The sequence below is a fragment of the Capricornis sumatraensis genome, chromosome 21, assembly GCF_032405125.1.
Source record: "Capricornis sumatraensis isolate serow.1 chromosome 21, serow.2, whole genome shotgun sequence".
Taxonomy (NCBI): Eukaryota; Metazoa; Chordata; class Mammalia; order Artiodactyla; family Bovidae; genus Capricornis; species Capricornis sumatraensis.
The window spans coordinates 55,533,155-55,557,750 of NC_091089.1; the positions used below are offsets into that span (position 1 = coordinate 55,533,155).

General features: G+C 40.1%; 1 protein-coding gene across 1 annotated transcript in view; it reads left to right on the plus strand.

Annotated features, from left to right (window-relative positions):
- The window catches only part of DCC (DCC netrin 1 receptor), an 813,847-nt gene that overhangs the window by 723,739 nt on the left and 65,512 nt on the right, over nt 1-24,596 (plus strand). The window contains 2 exon segments of the mRNA XM_068993780.1: nt 4,306-4,532; nt 12,425-12,541. Coding sequence (XP_068849881.1) covers nt 4,306-4,532; nt 12,425-12,541 — 344 coding nt within the window.

Sequence of the window (24,596 nt, forward strand, 5' to 3'; positions counted from 1 at the left end):
TACATGGACCACTGGGTTACTACCAGCAGTGGAGGGGGCCCTCTCCAAGGCCAGAGATTTCTCTCTTGAGAAGAGACATTATAGAAAACAGAAGAGGTTAGATGGTCTGTCAGAACATATACAAAAAGGAAATAAAGTCTGCTTAGAAGTCTTTAGGTTGTTGACAACTGTCAGCTAAGTGGATGAGCAGCTTCTCGAAAGTGGGTCATGATCTGATTAAAATCCATCAGAAAAATACTTATGCATTTTCTCAGGAATAATAATTTGTTTCCAAGTGGAGGTTATAAATCATAACATACTAAAAAGGTTCTACCTTGAACAAATTTAGAACTTTTTTAAAATAGGATATGCCTGGAGACGCTTGGTACTGAAGTCATGGGGACTGGTAAATGAATGAATGAATTGGGCATGAACGTAAGCAAGGGAGCCAGAATTCATCATTTCCTTCCAGTTTCATAAATTATTTGACAAACATCTGTACCACAAGCTATTTAAATATTGAGTCATCATAGCCATTCTGACAATTTTGTCCTAGATTTGGGAACTGGTGTGCCTTTGTATGAAGTCATATGGGCACCAGGGTTTAACTTATTTAGCATTGTGATATGTTAGAAAGATACTTGGGTGAAATCTCCCAGTTTGAAAATGGCATGAAGTTCTTCTAAATGACCAGAGATGGATTACACAAAGAGTTATGTGTGAACTGCAAACACGTTTCCTGTGGGCCGGTGAAGTGTACGGAAATGAGTTCAGGGAATAAATGGTTAGCAAGAGAGTTATTATCTTAAACACAAGAAAATGATCTAGGGGCTACTATAGACCATTGTCTAGAGTCAGTGTGAGGCTGCTGCCAGGAAATCAGCAAATTTTAGATACTTGGGAAAATATTAGAGCAGAAAACCCTACATATTTTTTCCCACTAAATAGATATGAGGAGAAGGCAATGGCACCCCACTCCAGTACTCTTGCCTGGAAAATCCCATGGACAGAGGAGCCTGGTAGACTGCAGTCCATGGGTCACAAAGAGTCGGACACGACTGAGCGACTTACTTTCACTTTTCACTTTCATGCATTGGAGAAGGAAATGGCAACCCACTCCAGTATTCTTGCCTGGAAAATCCCAGGGACGGGGGAGCCTGGTGGGCTGCCGTCTATGGGGTCATGCAGAGTTGGACATGACTGAAGTGACTTAGCAGCAGCAGCAGCAAATAGATATGAAGTCTGGATTTCTTTCTTTATATCCTCATCAGCCTAGCTGAAGAAAGACAAAAAACATTAAGAAATATGAACAGATCATAGCAACTCATAGAACAAACATGTACTAATGGCCTAATATGTACAAAGCATCTTATCCAGCAATTGGGGAACCAAAGTCATTCTCAGTGGCCTTGAATAGGTTACAGTCTCCACTGAGAGCAGTTTGTTTGAACCATTTAGCTCACAGGAAAGCAGTTATGCTCGTAAGCCATTCATTTCACGTGAGGAAACAGAAAGAGGTGCTTCTCTGGGCTTCTGCCACAGGTTAGCTTTTAACTGTCTGAATTCTGCCTTATGAAGCAATGTTATTATTTTAAGAGAAACAGAAGCTACAAGCAGAGATTTAAAAATTTATAAAACTATAGAGCAGAGGTTGAAAACCATTTCTAAAAAAAGGCCCAGGAGTAAATATTTTAGCCTTTGTGGGCCATATGGTATTTGTTGTAACCCTTCAACAATGCAATGCAAATGAAAGAGCTTGGCAGATTTCCAATAAAACTTTATTTACAAAAACAGGCACTGCAGGCTTCTGCTACGGGCCGAAGAAGATGCTGAGTTCGGTACGGTGGTGGCTGTGTTGCCTCCTGCTGGGCTTGCTGGAGGCCCTGAGCCCCAGCCCTGGGGAGCCCGCTGAGTAGAGCCGGGTGAATGCGGTGCTGCGTGGGCAGAACCTGGTGTTGATGGGAGCCATTTTCAACCTTCTGCTGGTGACCGTGATCCTTATGGCATTTTGTGTCTACAAGTCCATCTGGCGCCAGGGATAGCTGAGCAAATAAGTCCTTCCATGAGCATTTGGAAACAGAATAAGTTGAGCTGCACAGGGGTCAGTGGAGAAGTTGAAATCAGAACTTTCCTGCTTGGAAATAATCTTTGGTCTGGATAGTTGGTAAATTCTGAATGATTTAGGGGGAAAAAAATCTAGCTGTTATCTCATCGTAATGCTGGAATGCAAGCATTGGGCATTGATTCTGCTTCTCATTGTTTCTTTTTATACTTCCCTGGTAAGGGCTTTCCACGTTACACTAGTGGTAAAGAACCTGCCTGCCAGTGCAGGAGATGTAAGAGACGTGGGTTCGATCCCTGGGTCAGGAAGATCCTCTACAGGAGATCATGGCAACCCACTCCAATATTCTTGCCTGGAGAATCTCATGGAGCCTGGTGGGCTAGTACATAGGGTCGCAAAGAGTCGGACATGACTGAAGTGACTTAGCATGTACTTGTTTAAAGTAAGACCTGAAGCTCCAGGGTTCAATGTGAAGATGGAGAGCTTAAGAGAAAGAAAATATCACTTTGTGAGTGATGTAAAAACCACACTGGAAAGGACTGATCATTAGTGTTTGAAAATATTAAGAAGGGAAACACCTAACACCCTCATTCCCTACTTTAGAACCAACTGGTCACAGTGGGTTAAGAATCACAGGTGTTTGTAGATATCCCGAGCTGGCCAAAATGCTCCATTTGCAAAGCAGCATCAGCTGTGGGTAACGTAGGCTGCCACTCCTCTCGCTACACAGAGCTCTGAGCTCAGACGCGCTCTCTGAAGTTGGGGTCACACAGGTAGGCAGGGGCACCCTTGGGCTGGGAGGTTCAGGTGGGGAGAAGGGGGCTAGAAGTGTTAGCAGTTGGCCCGTCTGTAAAAGAACTCATCCCGCTTGAACACATTGATCTCCTTGCCCTACACCAAAATCTTCCCAGCCCATAGCCTGGAAGCCAGAGCAGTTTCTATGATTTGGAAAAAGAGACTTCCCAGGAGCTCTTTTCAGCCCTGGGTGGGGAGGGCACAGCAGAAATGCGTATTCCACATAGGAGGCAGAGTGGTGGTGGGTGTGTGTTTACACAAACTTAATTCCAGCTTTGAAAAGGCTGCTTTTCCTTTGCACTGTTGGTGCACTGGAATTCTCCTCCACAGAAATGATACTTTTGTACTTACAGTATTTATTATATTTTAAAGGTGCTAGGTTTAACTTTGTTATGAAATTAAAATGCTTACCTTGTTTGTGCTCCCTTTAAGCACAGCACTTTTTTTTTTAAACAACCTGCTCTTAATGTGAAATAACTGATGTGGGATACTGTAACTGTTTACCTAAGGATTTTGTTTGTAACTATCATGGAGCCACCAAATCATTCACTGTTCTGTGCTTTTGAGCAAGATGCCAATTAGAACAAAAGTAAAAACTTAAAAAAAAAAAAAAAAACTACAAGAAAAACCACACAAAAGTAAACAGTGGAGGATGTGGCCTTCAGGTCGTGGTTTACCGACCCCCTGCTCTAGAGTTTGGCTAACATAAGCATCAGGTTCTTGACTCAGTCTGCAGGGAACATTGCAATCTCACTGGCCCCAAGAGGAGACTGCTGCTGAAAAACAAATTAAGGATTGCTAAATGCTTACTGAGGAAAATAAGAGATGTTTACAGCACACTTCCAAATGGCTTCTTCTTTTGTCAAAGGATGGGTCTTATTGTGTTCAAATCCAGACACTTAGTGACTCCGAGAAGAAAGCATTTTATTCTCCTGAGAATGTGTTTCTGCAGCCTTTTTGTCTTCAAAGGGCCACCTTCCCCAGCTGCACAGGAAATTGGACAGCTGAGGTACAGACTTTCTTCTAAGCCCCAGTCTTGGCTGTTGGCACAAATCCTGGCCGTTTCATTTCCATTTGCCCTTTGGAAGCAACTCTGTCATTTAGCTGCTAGACAGATGTTGCCGTCGGGTACCTTATGCCTGGCTCCAAAGAGCGGCATATGGCTCCATCTAACCCACCGTCACCTCGCGCTGAAGCCCGCCGCGGACGCTGGCGCGAGGCGCTGCCTGGCAGGCCGCCGGGCCCCGGGGAGGCCGCGCCGCGTCTCCGGAAGGCGGCGAGGCTCCAGGGAAGGAGAGAAAAGGCAGCCGGGCCAGGCTGCCAGCGCCTGGCTTTCACGGGGTTCCTCCTGGGAGCGCTTTTGTTTCCTCTCTCTCGCTTCTGACTTGAATTGACTGAGAAGAAAAAAAAGAGAGAGGAAAAGCCATCGAATAAAGTACTCACATCTGCCTCCTGATTTTGCTCCGTAGGAAACGGGCCACCCACAGCGTTGGCAAAAGGAAGGGCAGCCAGAAGGACCTCCGGCCCCCGGACCTGTGGATCCATCACGAAGAAATGGAGATGAAAAACATCGAGAAGCCGCCAGGCACCGACCCGACGGCGAGAGACTCCCCCATCCAGAGCTGCCAAGACCTCACGCCCGTCAGCCACAGTCAGTCAGAGACGCAGCTGGGGAGCAAGAGCACCTCTCATTCAGGTAACTGGCCTCACTGGCGGCAGGAAAAACACCGCACGCTGAACCCCGCCCAGAGGAGCTCTCGAAGCCCTCTGTGTGTGTGCGAGCCCGTGGTGAAATCATGGCTTTTTGTTTATTGATACTTTGTAACTTACATATGTATGTTATATATAACACGACTTTTTATATCCACACATTATATTTGAAGGGCTTTCCCAGTGGCTCAGCAGTAAAGAATCTGCCTGCCAGTATAGGGGCCATGTGCGTTCAGTCCCTAAGTCAGGAGGATCCCCTGCAGGAGGCCATGGCAACCCACGCCAGTCTTCTTGCCTGGAGGGCTACAGTCCATGGGGTCGCAAAGAGTTAGACATGACTGAAGCAGCTTAGCATGCACACACGCATTATATTTAAAACATAATAAAGGAATAATGGGGCTTCCCAGGTGGCTCAGATGGTAAAGAATCTTCCTGCAATGCGGGAGACCTGGGTTTGATCCCTCGGTTGGGAAGATACCCTGGAGGAGGCCTTGGCAACCGACTCCAGTATTCTTGCCCAGAGAATCCCATAGGCAGAGGAGCCTGGAAGGCTACAGCCCATGGGGTCGCAAATGAAGTCAGACATGACTGAGCGACTAGGCACACAAAGGAATAATTATCACCACTATTGGACACATATTAAATGGTCATCTTTACAGAAATATGTTCTGCAAATTGTACATATCCTAGAGAATGGTACAGTAAAAAAGCAGCAACAGTGAAACCAAATATAAGTAAAATTAGCAGGTTATTGATAAATAAGGAATTTTCCCAAGTTAATCTGAAGTACATAAAATTACTAAGTAATACCATCCCAAATAGAAGAAGGCAATGGCACCCCACTCCAGTACTCTTGCCTGGAAAATCCCATGGACAGAGGAGCCTAGTAGGCTGCAGTCCATGGTGTCGCTAAGAGTTGGATATGACTGAGCGACTTCACTTTCACTTTTCACTTTCATGCATTGGAGAAGGAAATGGCAACCCATTCCACTATTTTTGCCTGGAGAATCCCAGGGACGGCAGAGCCTGGTACGCTGCTGTCTATGGGGTCGCACAGAGTTGGACACAACTGAAGTGACTTAGACTTGCCAGTCATTCTTAGATCATTTACCAATAGTTAAAGTAATCTGATGTAAATTTGGTTGATTAACTGGGTTTACTTTTTATTCTATCATCTTGTCAACTGCGATGCTTCCTGAAACTTCTAAGAGACAAGAGGCAATCCAGTTAGGACATATCGAAATGTGGAGGTTAGATGAACCAAACGCATTTTGTTACATCTTGAACAGAAGTTTTGTCAAGGCAAAATTTAAAGGCATTTGTACATATTTTACTTCCCTGTGTCTTTGAAAAGTTGATTTTAAATTTTCTGTCAATCCCTTGCTTTAAAAAAAAAGTCACTTCTGGGACACTCGAAGTATGAAAACATCAACTATTCTGTTACTTTGCCTTGAATACCATGGAGATCAACTGTCATCCCCACACAATCACATTATATGATCACTCAGTTCAGTTCAGTCGCTCAGTCTTGTCTGACTCTGCGACCCCATGGACTGCAGCACGCCAGGCTTCCCTGTCTATCACCAACTCCCGGAGCTTGCTCAAACTCACTAACCTAGTCAAATGGAGTCTCCCTGAAGGCTCTGTTGGTGGACAAAGTGATCTAAAGGAAAAAAAAAGAGCCTGCTGTTTAATGATTTGGTGCAGAACAATCCATGTCCAGGAATAACTTAGAAATAAATGAATCGCCAGTCTAGGTTCGATGCAGGATACAGGATGCTTGGGGCTGGTGCACTGGGATGATCCAGAGAGATGGTATGGGGAAGGAGATGGGAGGGGGGTTCAGGGTTGGGAACACGTGTACACCCGTGGTGGATTCATAGTGATGTATGGCAAAGCCAATACAGTATTGTAAAGTAAAATTTAAAAAAAAGAAATAAACAGAAAATGGTTATTAGGATATTTCACTTTCTATGGGCCCTTATAGTTTCAAAATGCTTATGGGAAGTTACATAATCAACCCAATACCCTCATCAAGAACTGACTTGGTCAATTCATTGGGTATTTTCAGAATCAGTAGCTGGTTTTATTTTGGTTTGGTTGTTTTGTGTAGGAAATTAGAAGTGTATTATACCACTGCCAAATATATTAATAATCCAAATAGACTCTGGAAAACACAACTGTATCCTTATGAATCAGTTGTCTATGGAAATAATTAGATTCAATAAAAAATGATCATTCATTTATCTGGATTATTTTTCTCCAGACAATTTAGCTTTTTTAAAAAAAATTTTTTTATTGGAGTATAGTTGCTTTACAATGTTGTTATTTTCTGTTGTACAGCCAGGCGAATCAGCTGTCTATATACACATATCTCCTTCCTTTTGGACTTCCTTCCCATTTAGGTCACATTGAGCACTGAGTAGAGTTCCCTGTGTTAGACAGCAGGTTCTCGTTAGTTGTCTGCTTTATACATCGCATCAATAGTGTGTGTGTATCTATACATACACATACATGTCAGCCCATCTCCCAGTACATCCCTTACCCCCTCCTTTCTCCTTGGCAGCCGTATGTTTGTTCTGTATGCCTGTTTCTCTGTTTCTACTTTGTAAATGACGTCATCTATACCCATTTTTTCAAATTCCACATACATGCATTAATATACCGTATTGTTTTTCTCTTTCTGACTTAACCTCACTCTATATGCCATTCTTTAGGGCCATCCACATCTCTCCACGTGACCCAGGGTTGTTCTTTTTATGGCCGAGTAATACTCCGTTTTATATATGTACCGCATTCTCCTTATCCTGGACGTTTAGGCTGTCTCCACGTCCTGGCTATTGTAAGGTTCAGACGCTGCATCTTGAAGGTCCCCTGGAGAAGGAAGTGGCAACCCACTCCAGTATTCTTGCCTGGGAAATCCATGGACAGAGGAACCTGGGGGGCTACAGTCCTTGGGGTTGCAGAGAGTCAGACAGGACTTGGTGACTGAACCACACGCATACAAGGAGCCTCCATCCTGTTCTCCACAGTAGCTGTATCAGTCTCCATTCCCACCAACCGTACAAGAGGGTTCCCCTTTCTTCACAACCTCTCCAGTATTTATTGTGTGTAGATGTGATGGTCATTTTGACCAGTGTGAGGTGATATCTCCCCCACCCACCTTGTAGTTTTGGTTTTTCGTTTCTCTAAGAATTAATGATGTTGAGCATCTTTTCATGTGTTTGTTAGCCATCTGTATGTCTTCTTTGGAGAAATGTCTATTTAGGTCTAAAAAGGACTCCCAACCATATTTTTTGGTTGGGTTGTTTGTTTTTTGGAGCTGCATGAACTATTTCTATATTTTGGAGATTAATCCTTTGTCAGTTGCTATATTTGCAAATATTTTCTCCCATTCTGAGGGTTGTCTTTTCATCTTACTTACGGTTTCCTTTGCTGCACAAAAGCTTTGAAGTTTTAGGTCTTTAATCCATTTTGAGTTAATTTTTGTGTTTGGCGTTAGGGAGTGTTCTAATTTCATTCCTTTGCATGTTGCTGTCCAGTTTTCCCAGCACCATTTATCAAAGAGGCTGTCTTTGCTCCATTGTATATTCTGGCCTCCTTTGCCATAGATTAGCTGACCATAGCTGTATGGGTTTATCTCTGGGCATTCTATCTTATCCCATCGATCTATATTTCTACTTTTGTGCCAGTATCATACTGTCTGAATTGCTGTTTTAAACCAAATTAAAATATTGTAACTGATTAAAAGCGTAGCTGGTTGACTAGGCTTTCTCACAGTGTCATTCAAACAAAGATTCTAATTGCTGACTTTTTTTTTTTTTTTTGGTAAGTATTCCTTTTCTAGACCTTAAGTGATATCTCAAGCAGAGTCCCTAACTTTTCTGTCACTTTCTATCATTAAACCACTGTCCAGTTCCATTAGAAATTAAAATCTGAAATTTAAATTAAAGATTCTTTTTCTCCTATGGCCAGACTTCTGGCTCTGAGGACTGGGGGGGTCACAGTTTGTTTCCTGAATGCTCCAGCACCTTGGAATGAATGGAGCAGTGGGGGTGGGACAGAAGCAGGGAGCTTACTCCATTTCAGAAATGCCTTTAGCCATTCTTCTTACCTCCCTGCTCTTCCTGGGTTTTGTGGGGGTGCAGCCATTGGAGATAAAGAAAAGATGAAAGGAGAAAGTCAAGGTGGGAGGGAAGAGAGCACAGTTTGAAGCTTTTCACTGATTTTCTGGGCATGTGGGCTGACCTCAGGTGGCACCCAGATTCTCAGCCTCTTATAAAACACAGTATGCATTATTTACGGGAACCTGTGGGATGCTTCCTCTGGCCAATTCCATGATCTGAGATACCTCGTTAGGACTTAACCCTCTCCCCCCAGAAGCAGATATACCTGTCCACCTCACTGGTCTTCTGGAGGGTCAGCTGCTCTCAAGCCTGACCAACTTTCCAGCTGCCCATGTGACCCACAGGAAGCTCCTCTGTCTTTGACAGGCCACGTGATGAGAGCGCTCATAATCCACACTGGCTCCTCTCTCAGATGTGCTTTGTTCAGTTACCTCTTGTCTGTTTGAATAGACACAGAGTAGACCAGCAAGCCTGCTGCCTCAATAAGCTTCTACTCAGGGAATAAATGAAAGGCAGATCTCTTTGGCAGTAACCTCAAGAGTCTGTAGATGTCTTTTATTCTAGCTTCATTTTATCCTAGCCATCAGGAGAGGAAAAGCACCTCTGTCTCTCACTGGAGGAAATAAAATTGTCTCTCAGGCCTTAGAAGGTTTTGCTAATGATTGCTAGGATACCTCCTTCTTGATTTTCCTTCTCATTATATATATAAATGCTCTGATGACATTTCAGGTCAGTGAGACAGATCTTGATGTCTCTTACCAAGTCTTGGGAAATGTTTAACTCCAAATGAGAGCCATTTTATTCAGAGTGAGAAAATAGTTTTGCCCATTTGTCTTTAATTTGAGGACCTTCTCGCCAACTCTGTAGTGATAGGGAAAGCAGTACTTGAGATCCTGTTTGTTAAACTTGACAATACATGAAGTGTTCTTGGTGATGTCCTGGTTAAAAGGACAAAACTATGATTGGAAGAATTAATATCATCAAAATGCCCAAATCACCCAAAGCAATCTATAAATTTAATGCAATCCCTGTCAAAATATCCATGACATTTTTCATAGAATACAACAAATATTCCTAAAATTTATATGGAACCACAAAAGACCTTGAACTATTAAAACAGTCTTGAAAAATAGAACAGAGTTGAAGGTATCAGACTCTCCAACTTCAGACTGTACTACAGAACTACGGCAATCAATACAGCATGGTACTGGCCCCAAAACAGACAGATAGATCAGTGGACCAGAATAAATAACCCGAAAATAAACCCACACCCATGGTCAATTATACTATGGTCATGACAAGGGAAGCAAGAATACACAAGGAGGAAGAGACAGTCTCTTCAATAAGTGGTCCTGGAATAACTTTACAGTTCCATGTAAAGTAATGGTATTACAACATTTCCTCACACTGTATACAAAAATACAATGGATTAAAGACCTAATAAGATCTGAAAGTATATAACTCCTGGAAGAGAACATAGGCAGAACACTTTTTGACATAGATCGCAGCAATAACTTTTGGACCTGTCCTCTAAGGTAAGTCTTCCCAGGTGGGATTCAGGAGACGGGCAATGCAGTAGACGTAAGAGATGTGAGTTCAATCTCTGGGTCAGGAAAATCCCCCTGGAAGAGGCATAGCAACCCACTCCAGTATTATTGCCTGGAGAATGCCACGGACAGAGCAAACTGGCAGATTCCAGTCCATAGCGTCACAAAGAGTCAGACAGGACTGAAGCGGCTTAGCATACACACACACGCACGCTCCTAAGGCAAAAGAAATAAAAGCAAAAATAAACAAGACCTAATTAAACTTAAAAACTTTTGCACAGCAAGGCAAACCATTGACAAAATGAAATGGCAACCTGCTAAATGAGAGAATATATTTGCAAATGATACTACCAACAAGGGTAATATCCAAAGGGGCAAATGATATTACCAACAAGGGTAATATCCAACAAGGGGCTAATATCCAAAATATATAAACAGCTCATACAACTCAATATAAAAAAAAGGCCAACCCAATTAAAAAATGGGCAGAAGAGCTGAATAGACATTTTTTTCCATAGAAGATATACAAATGGCCAACAGGCACATGAAAGATGCTCAACATTTCTAATTAATAGAAAGGCAAATCAAAACCACAACTAGACATCACCTTACGCTTGTCAGAATGGCTGTCATCAAAAAGTTTACAAAAAAACAAATGTAGGCAAGAATGTGGAGAAAAGGTAATCCTTGTACACTGTGGGTAGGTGTGTAAGTCGATTCATCTGCTATGGAAAACAGTATGGAGGTTCCTGAAAAAAACTAAAAATAGAACTACCATGTGATCCAGCAATTCTATGCTTGAGTATTTATCTAGAAAAAACAAAAACACTAATTTGTAAAGATACGTGCACCCAGTGCTCATAGCAGGTTTGATCCCTGTGTCAGGAAGATCCCCTAGAGTAGGAAATGGCAGCCCACTCCAGTAACCTTGCCTGGAAAATCCCATGGACAGAGAAGCCTAGTGGGCTGCAATCCGTGGGGTCGCAGAGAGTCAGACACAGACTGAACACACACACAACATTTATAGCAGCACTGTTTACAATAGCCAAGGTATGGACGCAACCCACGTGACCATCAACAGACAAATGGATAAAGAAGCTATGGTATTCATATACAGTGCAATATTCCTCAGCCATTAAAATGAATTAAATTCTGTCATTTGTAGCAATGTGAAATGCTTAGTGAAATGGATCAAAGACAAATAGTGTATGATACCACTAATTTGTGAAATCTAAAAAAGCAAAATGAATGTATATAGAAAAACAAACAAACTCACAGATATAGAAAACAAACTAGTGGTTTTCAGTGGAAAGAGGAAAGGGAAGAGGAGCAAAAATAGGGTATGAGGTGAAGACACAGAAATTACTAATAAGTGACAAGGATATATTGAAGAGCACAGGGTATTATAACCATTATTTTGAATAATTTAATGGAGTATTATCTATAAAATTACTGAACCACTATGCTATATGCCTAAAACTAATATAATATTATAAATCAACTATACTTCATTTAAGAAAAAAACAGACGAAACTTCATGTCAATGAATCATATACTTTTAACTGATATATAGTATTCAGAATTTCAGTATTACTTTTCAACATATATTTTTATTCAATTTTCAAATCTGCATGTATCATTCTTATTATTTTTATTGCTCTTTAATGTGACATTTTATAGAATTATAATAAATTTGTATCGAGAGAGCTAACCATATTTTTGCAGAACGTAGTTTATTTCCCATGTTTTCATAGTAAGATTTAATGTCTTTGGGGCTTAAGTATAAATTGCCAAGATTGTGGTTAATTCATACAGTTGCATATTATGGAGCTGTTAAAAATTACACTGGTGACTTATTTATTGACAGAGAAAGATTTTTCTGTTACTTTTTAAAGAAGACTACAAAATAGTATGTATGGTATAATGCCATTTTTGAAAAATAAATATATTAGTATATATTCTCTTGCTTTCACATATATATATATATATATGCATGTGTGGAAATTATAAATAAATAATAATAGTTCTTTTTGGTTAATGAGGTTCTGGTAAATTTTATTAACGTTTTTATAATGAGAGCATATTGATAAACAAAAAAGTAGATATTATTATTTAAAGCATCAGTGAAATGAAAAGGCATGGGCTTCCTGGCTAGAAATTAAGTGTTGCATCATTAATACTCAAGGGTATTGCTTTCCTTTTAGGTCAAGACACAGAAGAAGCAGGGAGCTCCATGTCCACTCTGGAGAGATCACTGGCTGCACGCCGAGCCACCCGGGCCAAGCTCATGATTCCCATGGATGCCCAGTCCAGCAATCCTGGTGAGTAACAGTTGGTGCCACAGTGGAGAAGGGAACAATATCACGTTAATATGAGGCATGCATGCCTAGTTGCTCAGTCGTGTCCAACTCTTTGCAACCCTTTTGCCTGTAGCCTGCCAGGCTCCTCTGTCCATGGGACTTTTCAGGCAAGAATACTCCAGTGGGTGGGCATTTCCTCCTTGATTTGCAGTATTATATTAGCTTCAGTTTGTATATTATATTATACAACTTTGTATATCTTTTCTCTATCAACTATCAAAACCCAATTAGAGTTTTCTCTGAACTTTCTGGGCAAATGGACATAATGAAGAACTATTAAAATCATATCATTTTTATTTAGAAGTTAGAATTTTCACTCTGTTGTTTGTTATGCTTGCCTAACACAACCACGTGATTTATCTATGGGCAATCAGTTGATACATATTTAAGAAGTTGTATAGAAAATGAATCGATCTAAAAAGAATGGAAGTTTTGTCATTATTGATCTTCTTCTAACAACCACCTTCATAGATTTTTAAAAATAAGTCTATAATTTTCAGACTTAAATAATCTAGCTCTCTTGAAACAAATATTGAAATAATCACTTCCTACCCCCTTCATGTTGAAGTTTTCTGTCTTACTCCCATTTTCACTGAAGATATTAGTATCTGTGAATCACTTTCCAATTACCTCTATGATCAATCTTGGTAATTACAGTATCCATGCACATAATCCATCTGATGTTAGTTCCTGGTGTTCCCTACAATATTAGCTCTTTCCCACCTCAATTCATCAATTGCATGTCACACAGGAAACCAATCATTGTACCTGTTACAGAATGTCAGTTTCTGTCATCTCTTTTTCTAGCACAGTATTATTTTTCTCATTTAGAGGCCCCTTGCTAACAAATTTTTAATCCCACTAGGACTTCCAGTCCGTTAACTCTGCAACCTTCCCATTATCCCTGGCCTTCCTCATGTCTTTATTTCCATTTAAACTCAACTTCCAATCCAGCATTAATTACTACCTTCCATCCCTTGTGGCTCATCCCTTGACTTCCCTGGTGGCTGGCTCAGACAGTAAAGCATCTGTCTACAGTGTGGGAGACCCGGGTTCGATCCTTGGGTTGGGAAGATCCCCTGGAGAAGGCAATGGCACCCCACTCCAGTACTCTTGCCTGGAAAATCCCATGGACAGAGGAGCCTGGTAGGCTACAGTCCATGTGGTCCCAAAGAGTCAGACATGACTGAGTGACTTTCATTTTCATATAGCCTATTCACTGGGTATTTATGACAACAAATTCAAGGTGAACTGTCATTTATTTGGAAATGCCAGTCATTTCTCTTACTTTGAGAGAAATCATTCATTATCATTCATTGAGACATCATTCATTGTCTAACTTTATAAGATGAATATCTTATATCTATTCTTTCCTTTCTGACTCAATATCTCTCTCCTTTCCCCAGTCCCTGCTAATAAGCCTGCTTCTTTTATCACCAAGAGAAGCATTTAGAAACGGTATCCTTATCTACTCTTCAAATCTAGTGATCTGTTTTTGTTTCTCTGTAAGACCAGCTCTCTCCCTTGAGGCCAACCTTTCATTCCCACTTAGGGACTCTTCTGTAATTATCCCTTTCCTTTCTTGCATCATCAGTTTTCCTTCCTACTGATAACTCCAATATGCATATGAGCATTATCTCATAACTCCCTTGTTAAAGCATCTTCCCTGGAACCACTAGCCCATTCCTCCCCTTTCCTGAGAAACTCTCTTAAAAGTTGTCTGTAATTACTTTTTGCTGTTTTAATCTTCTTTATTAGTTTTAAGAGCATTTCCACAGTCCCTCTACTAAAACCATGGTTGCCAAGATTTCAGTAATCTCCACGTCTTCTTACCAAATGCTCAGTTGTCCAGTTCTCAGCAAAATTTGACATAGCTTCTGTTTTTTCCTGGAATGCTTTCTTCACTTGGCTGTTGTCTTCTAAATGTGCCCAGTTTTCTTCCGGCCCCACTGCCTGCTCATTTTTAGTCCTTTACTTACTCCTCCTTTCTCCCCATCTCTCAAGAGACAGAGAGTACCCTAGCGTTCAGTCTGCAAACTGCTGTCTACTATCCACACTCGCTTCTTAGAAGGTGTCATCTAATACCGATGGCTTTAATGCCATTTGCATGCTGACGAATCACAAAATTTAATCCCTAGATTAATCCCTTCCTGAAACCCACATCAATTTCCATATACAATTTTCATTCACCTTCTTCAGATGGCTAATAGGCAAGCCAGGTGAGCTCAACATGGAAATCTTGCTCTTCCATAATTCCCTCTCCCCAGCTCCAAACTTGATCCTCCTATTATTTTTCCCAATACACGGTACCACTATTTAACCATCTATTCTTGTTTAAAAAAAAAAAAACAAAATAAAACAAAAACTCTAGTTTCATACTTCTTTATTGTGATTTCCTCACATCCCAAATTCAGTCTTTCACCAAATCTGATAGTTCTTGCTTTCAAAACCTGTCCCGAATCTGACCATTCTTTCCCACCTCCACTTTTCTGCTCTTATCCAAGCTATACCATCTCTAGATGGCAAATATAATCTATAGATTGTAGACTATAGCTGTAAGCTTGTAACTGTTCTCTTTTCTTGAGCTCTTGATCTTACAGTAAGTCGTCTGCGCCGAAGCTTTTCAATGTGAATTGCATCATGTTATTCCTCTTGACTTCCCATCACATGTGGCACAAAATCCACCAATTTCATCCTGCCCAAGAGGTGCCATGTGGTCCAGCCTCTGGCATGCCTCTCACACTGTCACTTGCTGTTCCTCTCTATAATGTCTTTCAGCCACATAGCTCTCCTCTCTGTACTTTGGCAATAACACACATTCCAATTCAGCGACGTGTAACTGTCCTCTTTGCCTGGCATGTCTTTCCATAGATATTTAGTAGACTTTTCCCTCATTTATTCGGGTCTGTGTTCAACTGCCACCACTGCGAAGGAACATAGGTCTTCTCTGACCATTCCTAGGAGCATCCTTGGTCTCTATCCACCCTCTTCACTCCGCTTTGTGTTTCTTAATGTGTATAACTATCTTACTTCCTTTATTGTGTTTGTTTACTTATTATGTGTTTTCCCTGTGTAGTACAGGCCCTATGAGAGCAGGAATTTTGCCTGCTTTCATCACGTCATATCCTCAGTACCGCAAATGGAGATTGGCACATGGTAGGCACTCAGTTGACACTGTTCAGCCAAATGAATGAACTAATGGCTGTTTCTTTCTACCTACTGTATGTGCTATTCCGACATAGCTTGCGATTTTACTATAATAAATGTAATGGAATTTATAACAGATGCCAGCTGTTCAACTCCTGAGATAGATACTGTTCCTATGCCTGTTTTACTAATAAAAGAACTGAGGCTTACAGTCATACAGCAAGTAAGTGACAGGGCCAGAATCTGGACTCAGGACTGGCTTCAGCCTCTGTGCTCTTAATCATTATGCTCCCAGCTGCAGTCCTCTGTGAAGCTACTGTCCTTTTTCTTTCTCTCCTTTCACCACATAGAGGGGCACTGTACACTTAGCCGCTTCTATTTATTTTTTCCTTCCAGCCACTTTCCTCTTTTAACTAAGTTCTGTCTGTGGCAACCTTCTATAGCTTCCTTATTAAAAATCAATGTGTTTCAGAATCTTCATGGGACTTTCTCTCCCATATATAACTTCTTCATCTAAGAAGTTCCCATATCCCATTGACTTTTTTTTTTCTTCCACCGTATCTTTTGAATCCCTGGCTGCATTCCCATTTCCAAGAGTCATGTTTTTATTCTTCTCTTATGGCCTCACCCCTGAACAGTCAAAGTAGCTTTATAATTAATCTTCCTCCTCTCTGTAGTGCCTTCTAAATATCTTTGTATCCTGCTTGCCAAATTTCTTCCTGAAACAACTTAAATATGGCGTTCTACTCCATAAATTTTCCCAATGGCTACTCACTGTCTTCCAAGAAAAAAACAACAAACCCCTGTGCATACCAGATGTAAGTCTATATTTCTAGTCTCCTATTTCTATGTTAGACACCCTTGCCAAGCCAGACCAATCACCAGTTCACAAATATGCATTGTTCTTCATTTGATTTTCCTTCTGAACACTTTATTTTTCCCTTATGGAATGACTTGGTAGCCATCTCTAACTAACAGAGTCCTGTGAATCTTTCGAAGACCAGAGAGGTATTAATGCTCTCATGAATTCTTTCCTCTCTGATTACTACACCCAGAAATGAGGGCTTCTTTTCTCATGTTTGAATAGCCTCTCTTTTTAACACTTTTATGGAATTGATTCCTGAGTACTGCCTCATATACTTAGGTATTCAAGTCCAAATCTTCCCTCCTCTAACAGATTGTGTTACATGATAGGGAGGGAATGCATCTGATTCTTCTTCATATTCGCACATTGTTTAACTCAATATCTAGCATAAAATTGGTACTTGCTACGTATCTTTCAAATAAATGACTAGATGAAAAAATAAACGTATTATAAGAAGGCTTGTGTTCATAACACATCAGGGTTTAAGGCTTTTTTTTTTTTTAGCAGTTCTAATAGAATATCTTCAAATAAAAACTTGATATATTAAAGGCAGTTAAAATTGTTTTCATTCAACAAGAACTAACGAGCTCAGAAAGAAAGAGAAATGTAATGGAATCTAAGAAGTGTTGAGAACTAAACATTATTCACTAGCTAAAGTGAAAGTGAAAGTGAAGTCGCTCAGTTGTGTCCGACTCTTTGGGACCCGGTGGACTGTAGCCTATCAGGCTCCTCTGTCCATGGGATTTTCCAGGCAAGAGTGCTGGAGTGGATTGCCATTTCCTTCTCCAGGGGATCTTCCCAACCCAGAAATCGAACCCGGGTCTCCCGCATTGCAGGCAGACGCCTTACCATCTAAGCCACCAGGGAAGCTAAATACCTTGCTAATTCGTATTTCATTTACTCCTCACAATACTCTCATGTGTTGAGATTACGCTGATTTTGCAGATGGGAAATAGTCTCAGCTTAAGAAACTTCCTTCAGGACACAGCTGAGCAGCTCATGAGTCTCTATGGTGTGCTGCTTTTCTAAGGACAAAGATGCCTTATATTATTTGTATTCGTTTTTTAAAGAATCTGTTTGACTCTAGCATCTCCAGTTTACAAACGTGGAAACCAAAGTTCTGAGAGTCTGAAGCCCAAACTTGGGCTCAGTCTGTCGGCTTCGCCCTACCCCTCACGCTGCCATCTCAAGCCCTGACTCTCTCGATGACTAAAGCACCACTTCTCTTACTCCTAGTGTCTTACGTGAACGCAGGCCCTAAAATGACAAGTAATTTATTACTTTAATTAGTTTAAAATTAGTAAATTAGTAGTTAGAAATGTATTAGTTTTATTAATTTAAAAACTATTCTATAAAGCATGCATATATGTGATTTTCAGCAGTTAAATACATTTATAAAATGCATAGGGACACTCTGACTCAACAGTTCCATACCTAGATTTGTTCTGTTCTTGGGTGTATATCTAGCAGAAATGCCTAACATGCTCATCAAAAGACATGTATAAGAATACTTTGGGGAATACTGCTTATCATGACTTTGTAATGTATATGACATATTCACACAATGGACTGCCATGTAGCAATGAAAATGAATGAGCTAAAATGATACAAACAATATGGAGAGTCTCACAGATGTACTCTTGCAAAACAGAAATGTAATACATCTGTATGATTCAATTTATGTAAATTTTAAACAGGCAAAATAACCTATGGGGTTAGAATTCAAAAGAGTAGTTACTCTTAATGAGAGGTGGTTAGTTACCAGAAGGGACCATGGAGCAGCTTCTGATAACATTCTGTTTCATGGCCTGGCTGATGGTGAGAAGACATTTCACCCTGAAAAGTCACTGAGCAGTACTGATGATATTTAGTTTTCAATATGTATTACTGTTGTTCAGTTGCAAAGTTGTGTCCAACTCTTTTTGACCCCAAGGACTGCAGTACACCAGGACTCCCTGTCCCTCACTGTCTCCCAGAGTTTGCCCCAGTTCATATCCATTGAATTGGTGATGTCATCCAACCTTCTCATCCTCTGCCACCCTTTCTCCTTCTGCCTTCAATCTTTCCCAGCATCAGGGTCTTTTCCAATGAGCCAACTATTGGCCAAACTGTTGGAGCTTCAGCATCAGTCCTTTCAGTGAGTATTAAGGATTGATTTCCGTTAAGATTGACTGGTTTGGTCTCCTTGCTGTCCAAGGGACTATAAATATACATATTTGTATTTAAGTAAAACTTCAATTAGGAATGAAGAGTCAGTAGAATATAGACCTTTTGAAATCTTTGTCACATTACATTCTTTGTTGGCTCCAAACTCAGTTGGTTAGACTCTAACAAGAGAAAATTTACTTCAGCATATAATCCAAGTTGATTTTAAAATTAATTCTTAGACTTTCTGATAAATAGATTCTTTGCAACTGACATGATTGATGGGCCTTAGCTAGCTAGGCTGAAAAACTTGGAGATTTGTATCTTGACAGAGTTATGATTTCATTCAGAATGGTAGATGCATTTACTGATGGCCCACTTGCAATTATTTGGATTTACTCGTGTATCAAGTCTTGTATAAACCACATCATAGCACAGTTTGGATTTCCAGTCACACGTATAAAGATGCTTGCTGTTCCGCTTAATAATCTCTATTTTTGTAAGATTATTCCTCCCTTCTTCCTTGACATTTCTCACCATGTTCTACAAAATGTTAATTACCAGATAAAATATAAACTATCTGAAGTGTTTTTTAGTTCTTAAACTTCACAGGAAATGGCATTTAATTTCATTGAAGTACAAAATCTGTTTGTCTGAGATTATACTTCTTGGTTGAAAACATTAGGTGGCATATGTTACTTCTGACCCCAGAACACACTTCACAGCTAAGCAAGCTGATGCCTGTGAGAAGCATAGTAGTTGATAGCAAAGACAGGAGAAGAATCCAGATAATCTGATTTCCCCAGTCCAGTGCTCTTTCTTATAAAACTGTGGCAAAAAGTGAATATTTTTACAGTGGCCAAAAATAATTTTATATGATTTTCTTACTATAAATTAGTCCCCTGGAGAAGACTCTTAAGAGTCCCTTGGACTGTAAGGAGATCCAACCAGTCCATCCTAAAGGAAATCAGTCCTGAATATTCATTGGAAGGACTGATGCTGAAGCTGCAACTCCAATACTTTGGCCACCTGATGCAAAGGACTGACTCATTGGAAAAGACCCTGATGCTGGGAAAGATTGAAGGTGGGAGGAGAAGGGGACAACAGAGGATGAGATGGTTGGATGGCATCACCGACTCAATGGACATGAGTTTGAGCACACTCCAGGAATTGGCGATGGACAGGGAGGCCTGGCGTGCTGCAGTCCATGGGGTCGCAAAGAGTTGGACACGACTGAGTGACTGAACTTAACTGAAGGAAAGTCATATGCTGGGTTTCCAGGGATCAGACTCTGAAAAAAGATTGGGAAACAGGAGATTTATTAGCAAGCTCCTTTAGTAATAACACCTGTGAGGGTAAAGGGTACAGGATTGCTGAGAGGGCGATAGTAAACTAATCAGGTATTGTTATCATCATTCACTTTGTAAACCGTGTCCGACTCTTTGAGACCCCCATGGAGTGTAGCACACCAAGCTTCCTGTCCTTCACTATCTCCTGGAGTTTGCTCAAATTTGTGTCCACTGAATCAATGATGCCATCCAACCATCTCATTCTCTGTCACCCTCTTCTCCTGCCTTCAGTCTTTCCCGGCATCAGGGTCTTTTCCAATGAGTTGATTCTTTACATCAGATGGCCAAAGTATTGGAGCTTCAGCGTCAGTCCTTCCAGTGAATATTTAGGGTTGATTTCCTGTTGGATTGACTGGTTTGATCTCCTTGCTGGTTGGCATATGGAAAAACCTGGACAAACTATTTGGCCAACCCAAAAGTTTGATGGAGGCCTCAACTGACAGTACAGATTGCTCTGGTGCTGGCATTATCCTTCTAGGTTGTCCCAGATGAGGTAGGGGTTGAGGGTGGGGGTGGTTCTGAAGTCTTTGATACAGACTGCTCCTAGGAGGTAAGGTGCAACCTTGGTGAGCAGCTTCTTTGGCTGAGAGCAGTTCCTGAAGCGATGGCGGATTTTCTTACACTTTCAGTGTTTTATTATTCTATGCATCCTAATTATTTGGCCTTGGAAAGATTCCTTTTCCATTCTCATATTGTGTTTCCTTCTGCTGTAAAATGCCAGAGGAGAGGTGAAGAATAGATCTAGGTAAAATAGAAATGGAAGCAGATACCCTGTAGGATCACATCAGCTGTACAATTTTAATAATTCACTGTATGAGTTTGTTGAGTAAAAATCTCTTGAATTTATTTTTTTCAGTTTTTTATTTCCTTGTAAAGATTTGAAGGAAAAAATGTAAGATCAGCCTCTAAAGAAGCTAGAAGTTTCAAAAACTTAAATTAGATGGTATTTAAAAAGACTGAGGCAGAAGAAAGCATACAGTTTTGTTTTCAGGATAGCTTGGATGCTGCTATGGTTACTGGTTGGGGGCATTTCTAGAACGTTCACTATGAGAGCCAATGTTTTCTTCCACACCCTCACTATCTGCTTTAGTCACTTGAGTGCAGAACTCAGTTTTCAGTATCTTTGGAAAATTTTGACTTCTATTTTAAGTGGCCATAATATTTTAAGTGGTCATAATATTTTAAGTGGTCATATTTTTAAAAATTTTATTTATCATTGAACGGTTTTAATTAGATATAATTTATGTGTGTATCTGTACATATTTAATGTACATAGTCTAGTAAGTTTAGACATGCATTCACCCGTGATACCGTCACCACAAAGTCATAGATAAGGTTGTTTTAAACAGTTTTTTTTTAACTAAATGTTATTCAGCTCAATCTTGGGGCAGATCTTCTGGGACTCAGGAGAAATTAATGTCAGTAACCAACATTTCCACCCTGCTGCACTTATAGGTGGGTGCTCTGTTTAATCCTCAGAACCACATCCTAAAGTTGGTACCATGATGATCTCCACTTTACTGAAGAAAAAACCAGGGAATAGATTGCATACCCTCTCATGTGAATGTATGCTGCTGCTGCTAAGTCACTTCAGTCGTGTCCGACTCTGTGCGACCCCATAGACAGCAGCCCACCAGGCTCCTCCGTCCCTGGGATTCTCCAGGCAAGAACACTGGAGTGGGTTGCCACTTCCTTCTCCAGTGCATGAAAGGGAAAAGTGAAAGTGAAGTCGCTCAGTCGTGTCCAACCCTTAGCAATCCCATGGACTGCAGCCCACCAGGCTCCTCCATCCATGGGATTTTCCAGGCAAGAGTACTGGAGTGGGGTGCCATTGCCTTCTCTGTGTGAATGTATAGTCACCTACTATTACCTAACAAATTACCTCAAAATGTAGCAACAGAAAACAACCATTTATTTTTTCAGTAGCTTCTGAGCATCAGGAATCCAGGAATGATTTAGCCAGGCAGTTCAAGCTCAGGGTCCTCATGACATATGACTCCTGGCCTCCTCCAGAGTGAACCATCAGAGAGAGTGAGAGGGGAAAAGAGAATGAGAAAGAATCTCATTTAACCTGTTTTTGGAAGTGACATACCATCACTTCCATTGCACTTGCTGGTCACCAGACCAATCTGGATGAACTGTGGCAGGGAACTCCAACAAGGATGCGAATACAAGAAGAGAGAATCAATGGGCACTGTCTTAGATGTTGGCTATGACATTTATTCCCTGCCAAGTGGCAGAACTAGATAATGAACCCAGGCAGTCTGACCTAGCGTTTGGGCCCTTTACCACTATTTTAAGAATAGCGGCAGAACGTGTCATTGTGAATGTTCACTATTTCCCTAAAGTAGGAATTTGTGGATACTTGTGGCTGGCATCCAGTGACAATTGCTTGTCAAAGGACACCTGAAAATGGGAAGGAGATTAGAGTATTTATCAAGGGTGATGGAAACTACAGTTCCGAATAGTCCAGATTATATGTAGGCCATTGCCAAAAAGAAATGCTAAAGAGAGGCAGAATGAGAAATCATTTCACTTAAGCTCTTTGCACTTTAAAATATTATCTTTACTCTTCTGTTTGTTCACCTCTCCTCCTCAACAAATCTCTCAAATTGCCAAGTATCATGGGGACAAGTACCTATAGAGAGCTTTATTTCTTAAAATTGTAACTTTAAAAATAAAATCTGTATTTTAGATTTCCTATAGGTCGTGTTTAACACTAACATTTTTGTAAATGTTGTTTAAAGTTTTTGAATATCAATGTGCCCTGTTCAGGAAACTAAGTAATTTGGTGGTGAGGGAGTTTCTACTTGAAAAATCTTGACGCGTCAGTATGAGAGATAAATCCAGTTGTCAGCAAGCCGTGTCAGAACAGATTTCTTGTCATAGTTGGCCGCAAGGCAGAGATTTATCGAAAATGTTTGATGATATCACTCTTCGAGCTGTTTTACATAAACAGAGCAGGGCAGTGAATGCCTTGAATTGTACTGTGAGGATGCGTGTGTGCGTGTGTGTGTTTCTGGCTCTCAAAACTGACATGTAGGGGAAAATACAAAAATGTACTTCAATACATGGTGTTAGATCCGACTTATTTCAGAATGATTAGTTTAGCAACAACCGTTTTATAAGTAAGGGTAGGTGTCTGTTCTGTTTTAGAAATGAATCATGGATCAGAAAACTTCAAAACCAAAGCTTTGGAATACTGACTGTTCTATTCATGTGAGGGATATAGAACAATGCAAATTTCTGATGCTGAGACATACAACAGATTTATCGTTTTTTTAAAGAACTTTTATTATTTGCAAACCTTTTGTACTCAGGTCAGTAGTCAAAATGCAAAACCCATAGAAAGTAAAATTTCTTTTCTTAAGTAATGAAAGGCTTGGAACTGGAATATGAATTTAGTCTCTTGGGTTCTCTCCACTCTCTAACTTACACAGAATCTGTGGCTTGCCAAATTATTTTATGTTTCTCTATTCAAATTTATTCAGCACCAACTGGAAGATATTTATGACATTCTTTTTCTAACTTCATTCTAAAATATTGGTTAAATTCAGATAACAATATTGATTAGAATGTGCACAGTTTGTCAAGTGGGTGCCTTCTGTGTTTAAGGGAGACTTATTGTCACATTTATTTATGAGTAAAAATTGTCAACATAGGAAAAGCTTTGCAATTTGGCAGTCAACCTTAATGACTGTATAGTAATCTCAGTTTGATTGGTTAGATGTATAAATTCAATTAACTGCTTCAGAGTGAAATTTTGAGTTATAGGAATACAGACTTTGTTATTATAAGACTTTTATTTGCAAATGTATTCAAGTCTATTACTCTTATTATCATTGTAGTAACATAGTAAGTATACACACCAGAAAACAAAATAATACATACATGAGATCATGTAAAAAATCCCCAGTGGGTTAAAATGACACATTTATAAATATTTCTTCTAGAAAATCTTTCTTGTTAACTCACTTGAAAAATATGAAGTGTCTCCAGCACTGTACTATGACAGACACAAAGACTACAAAATTATAACCTTTTCCTCTAGGGAATTTATCATTATTTTGGCTGGTATCTGGTTTGAATATCTGATTCTTTTCAAAAGTTCCCTTCTCATTTTATTTCTTTTCCTTTTTCTAAAGTCTGTTCATGTGTTTAGATAGCCACAATCTACTTTTATAAAATATCTTATCAATTAAATTATAACATCTTTATTTATGATGTTATATATCAGTTAGTCTGAATTTTTCATTGAAGTCCTCCCAAAAATAATTTAGAAAAACTTTGTATCACCACACACGTTTTTAATTCAATATTTAAAGTTAAATATTATAGGTTAAATATCTGCAAAATACATAATTTTTCTGGTATTCTACTCTTTTAAATAAAGCCAAAAGTATAAAAATACCATAGCAATTTGATACCCACCATCATCTATTCACAAAGTATCAATACGTAAGGAAGTTTCCCTTTTACAGAAAAAAGTTTGTATCACTCATTTTCTTCC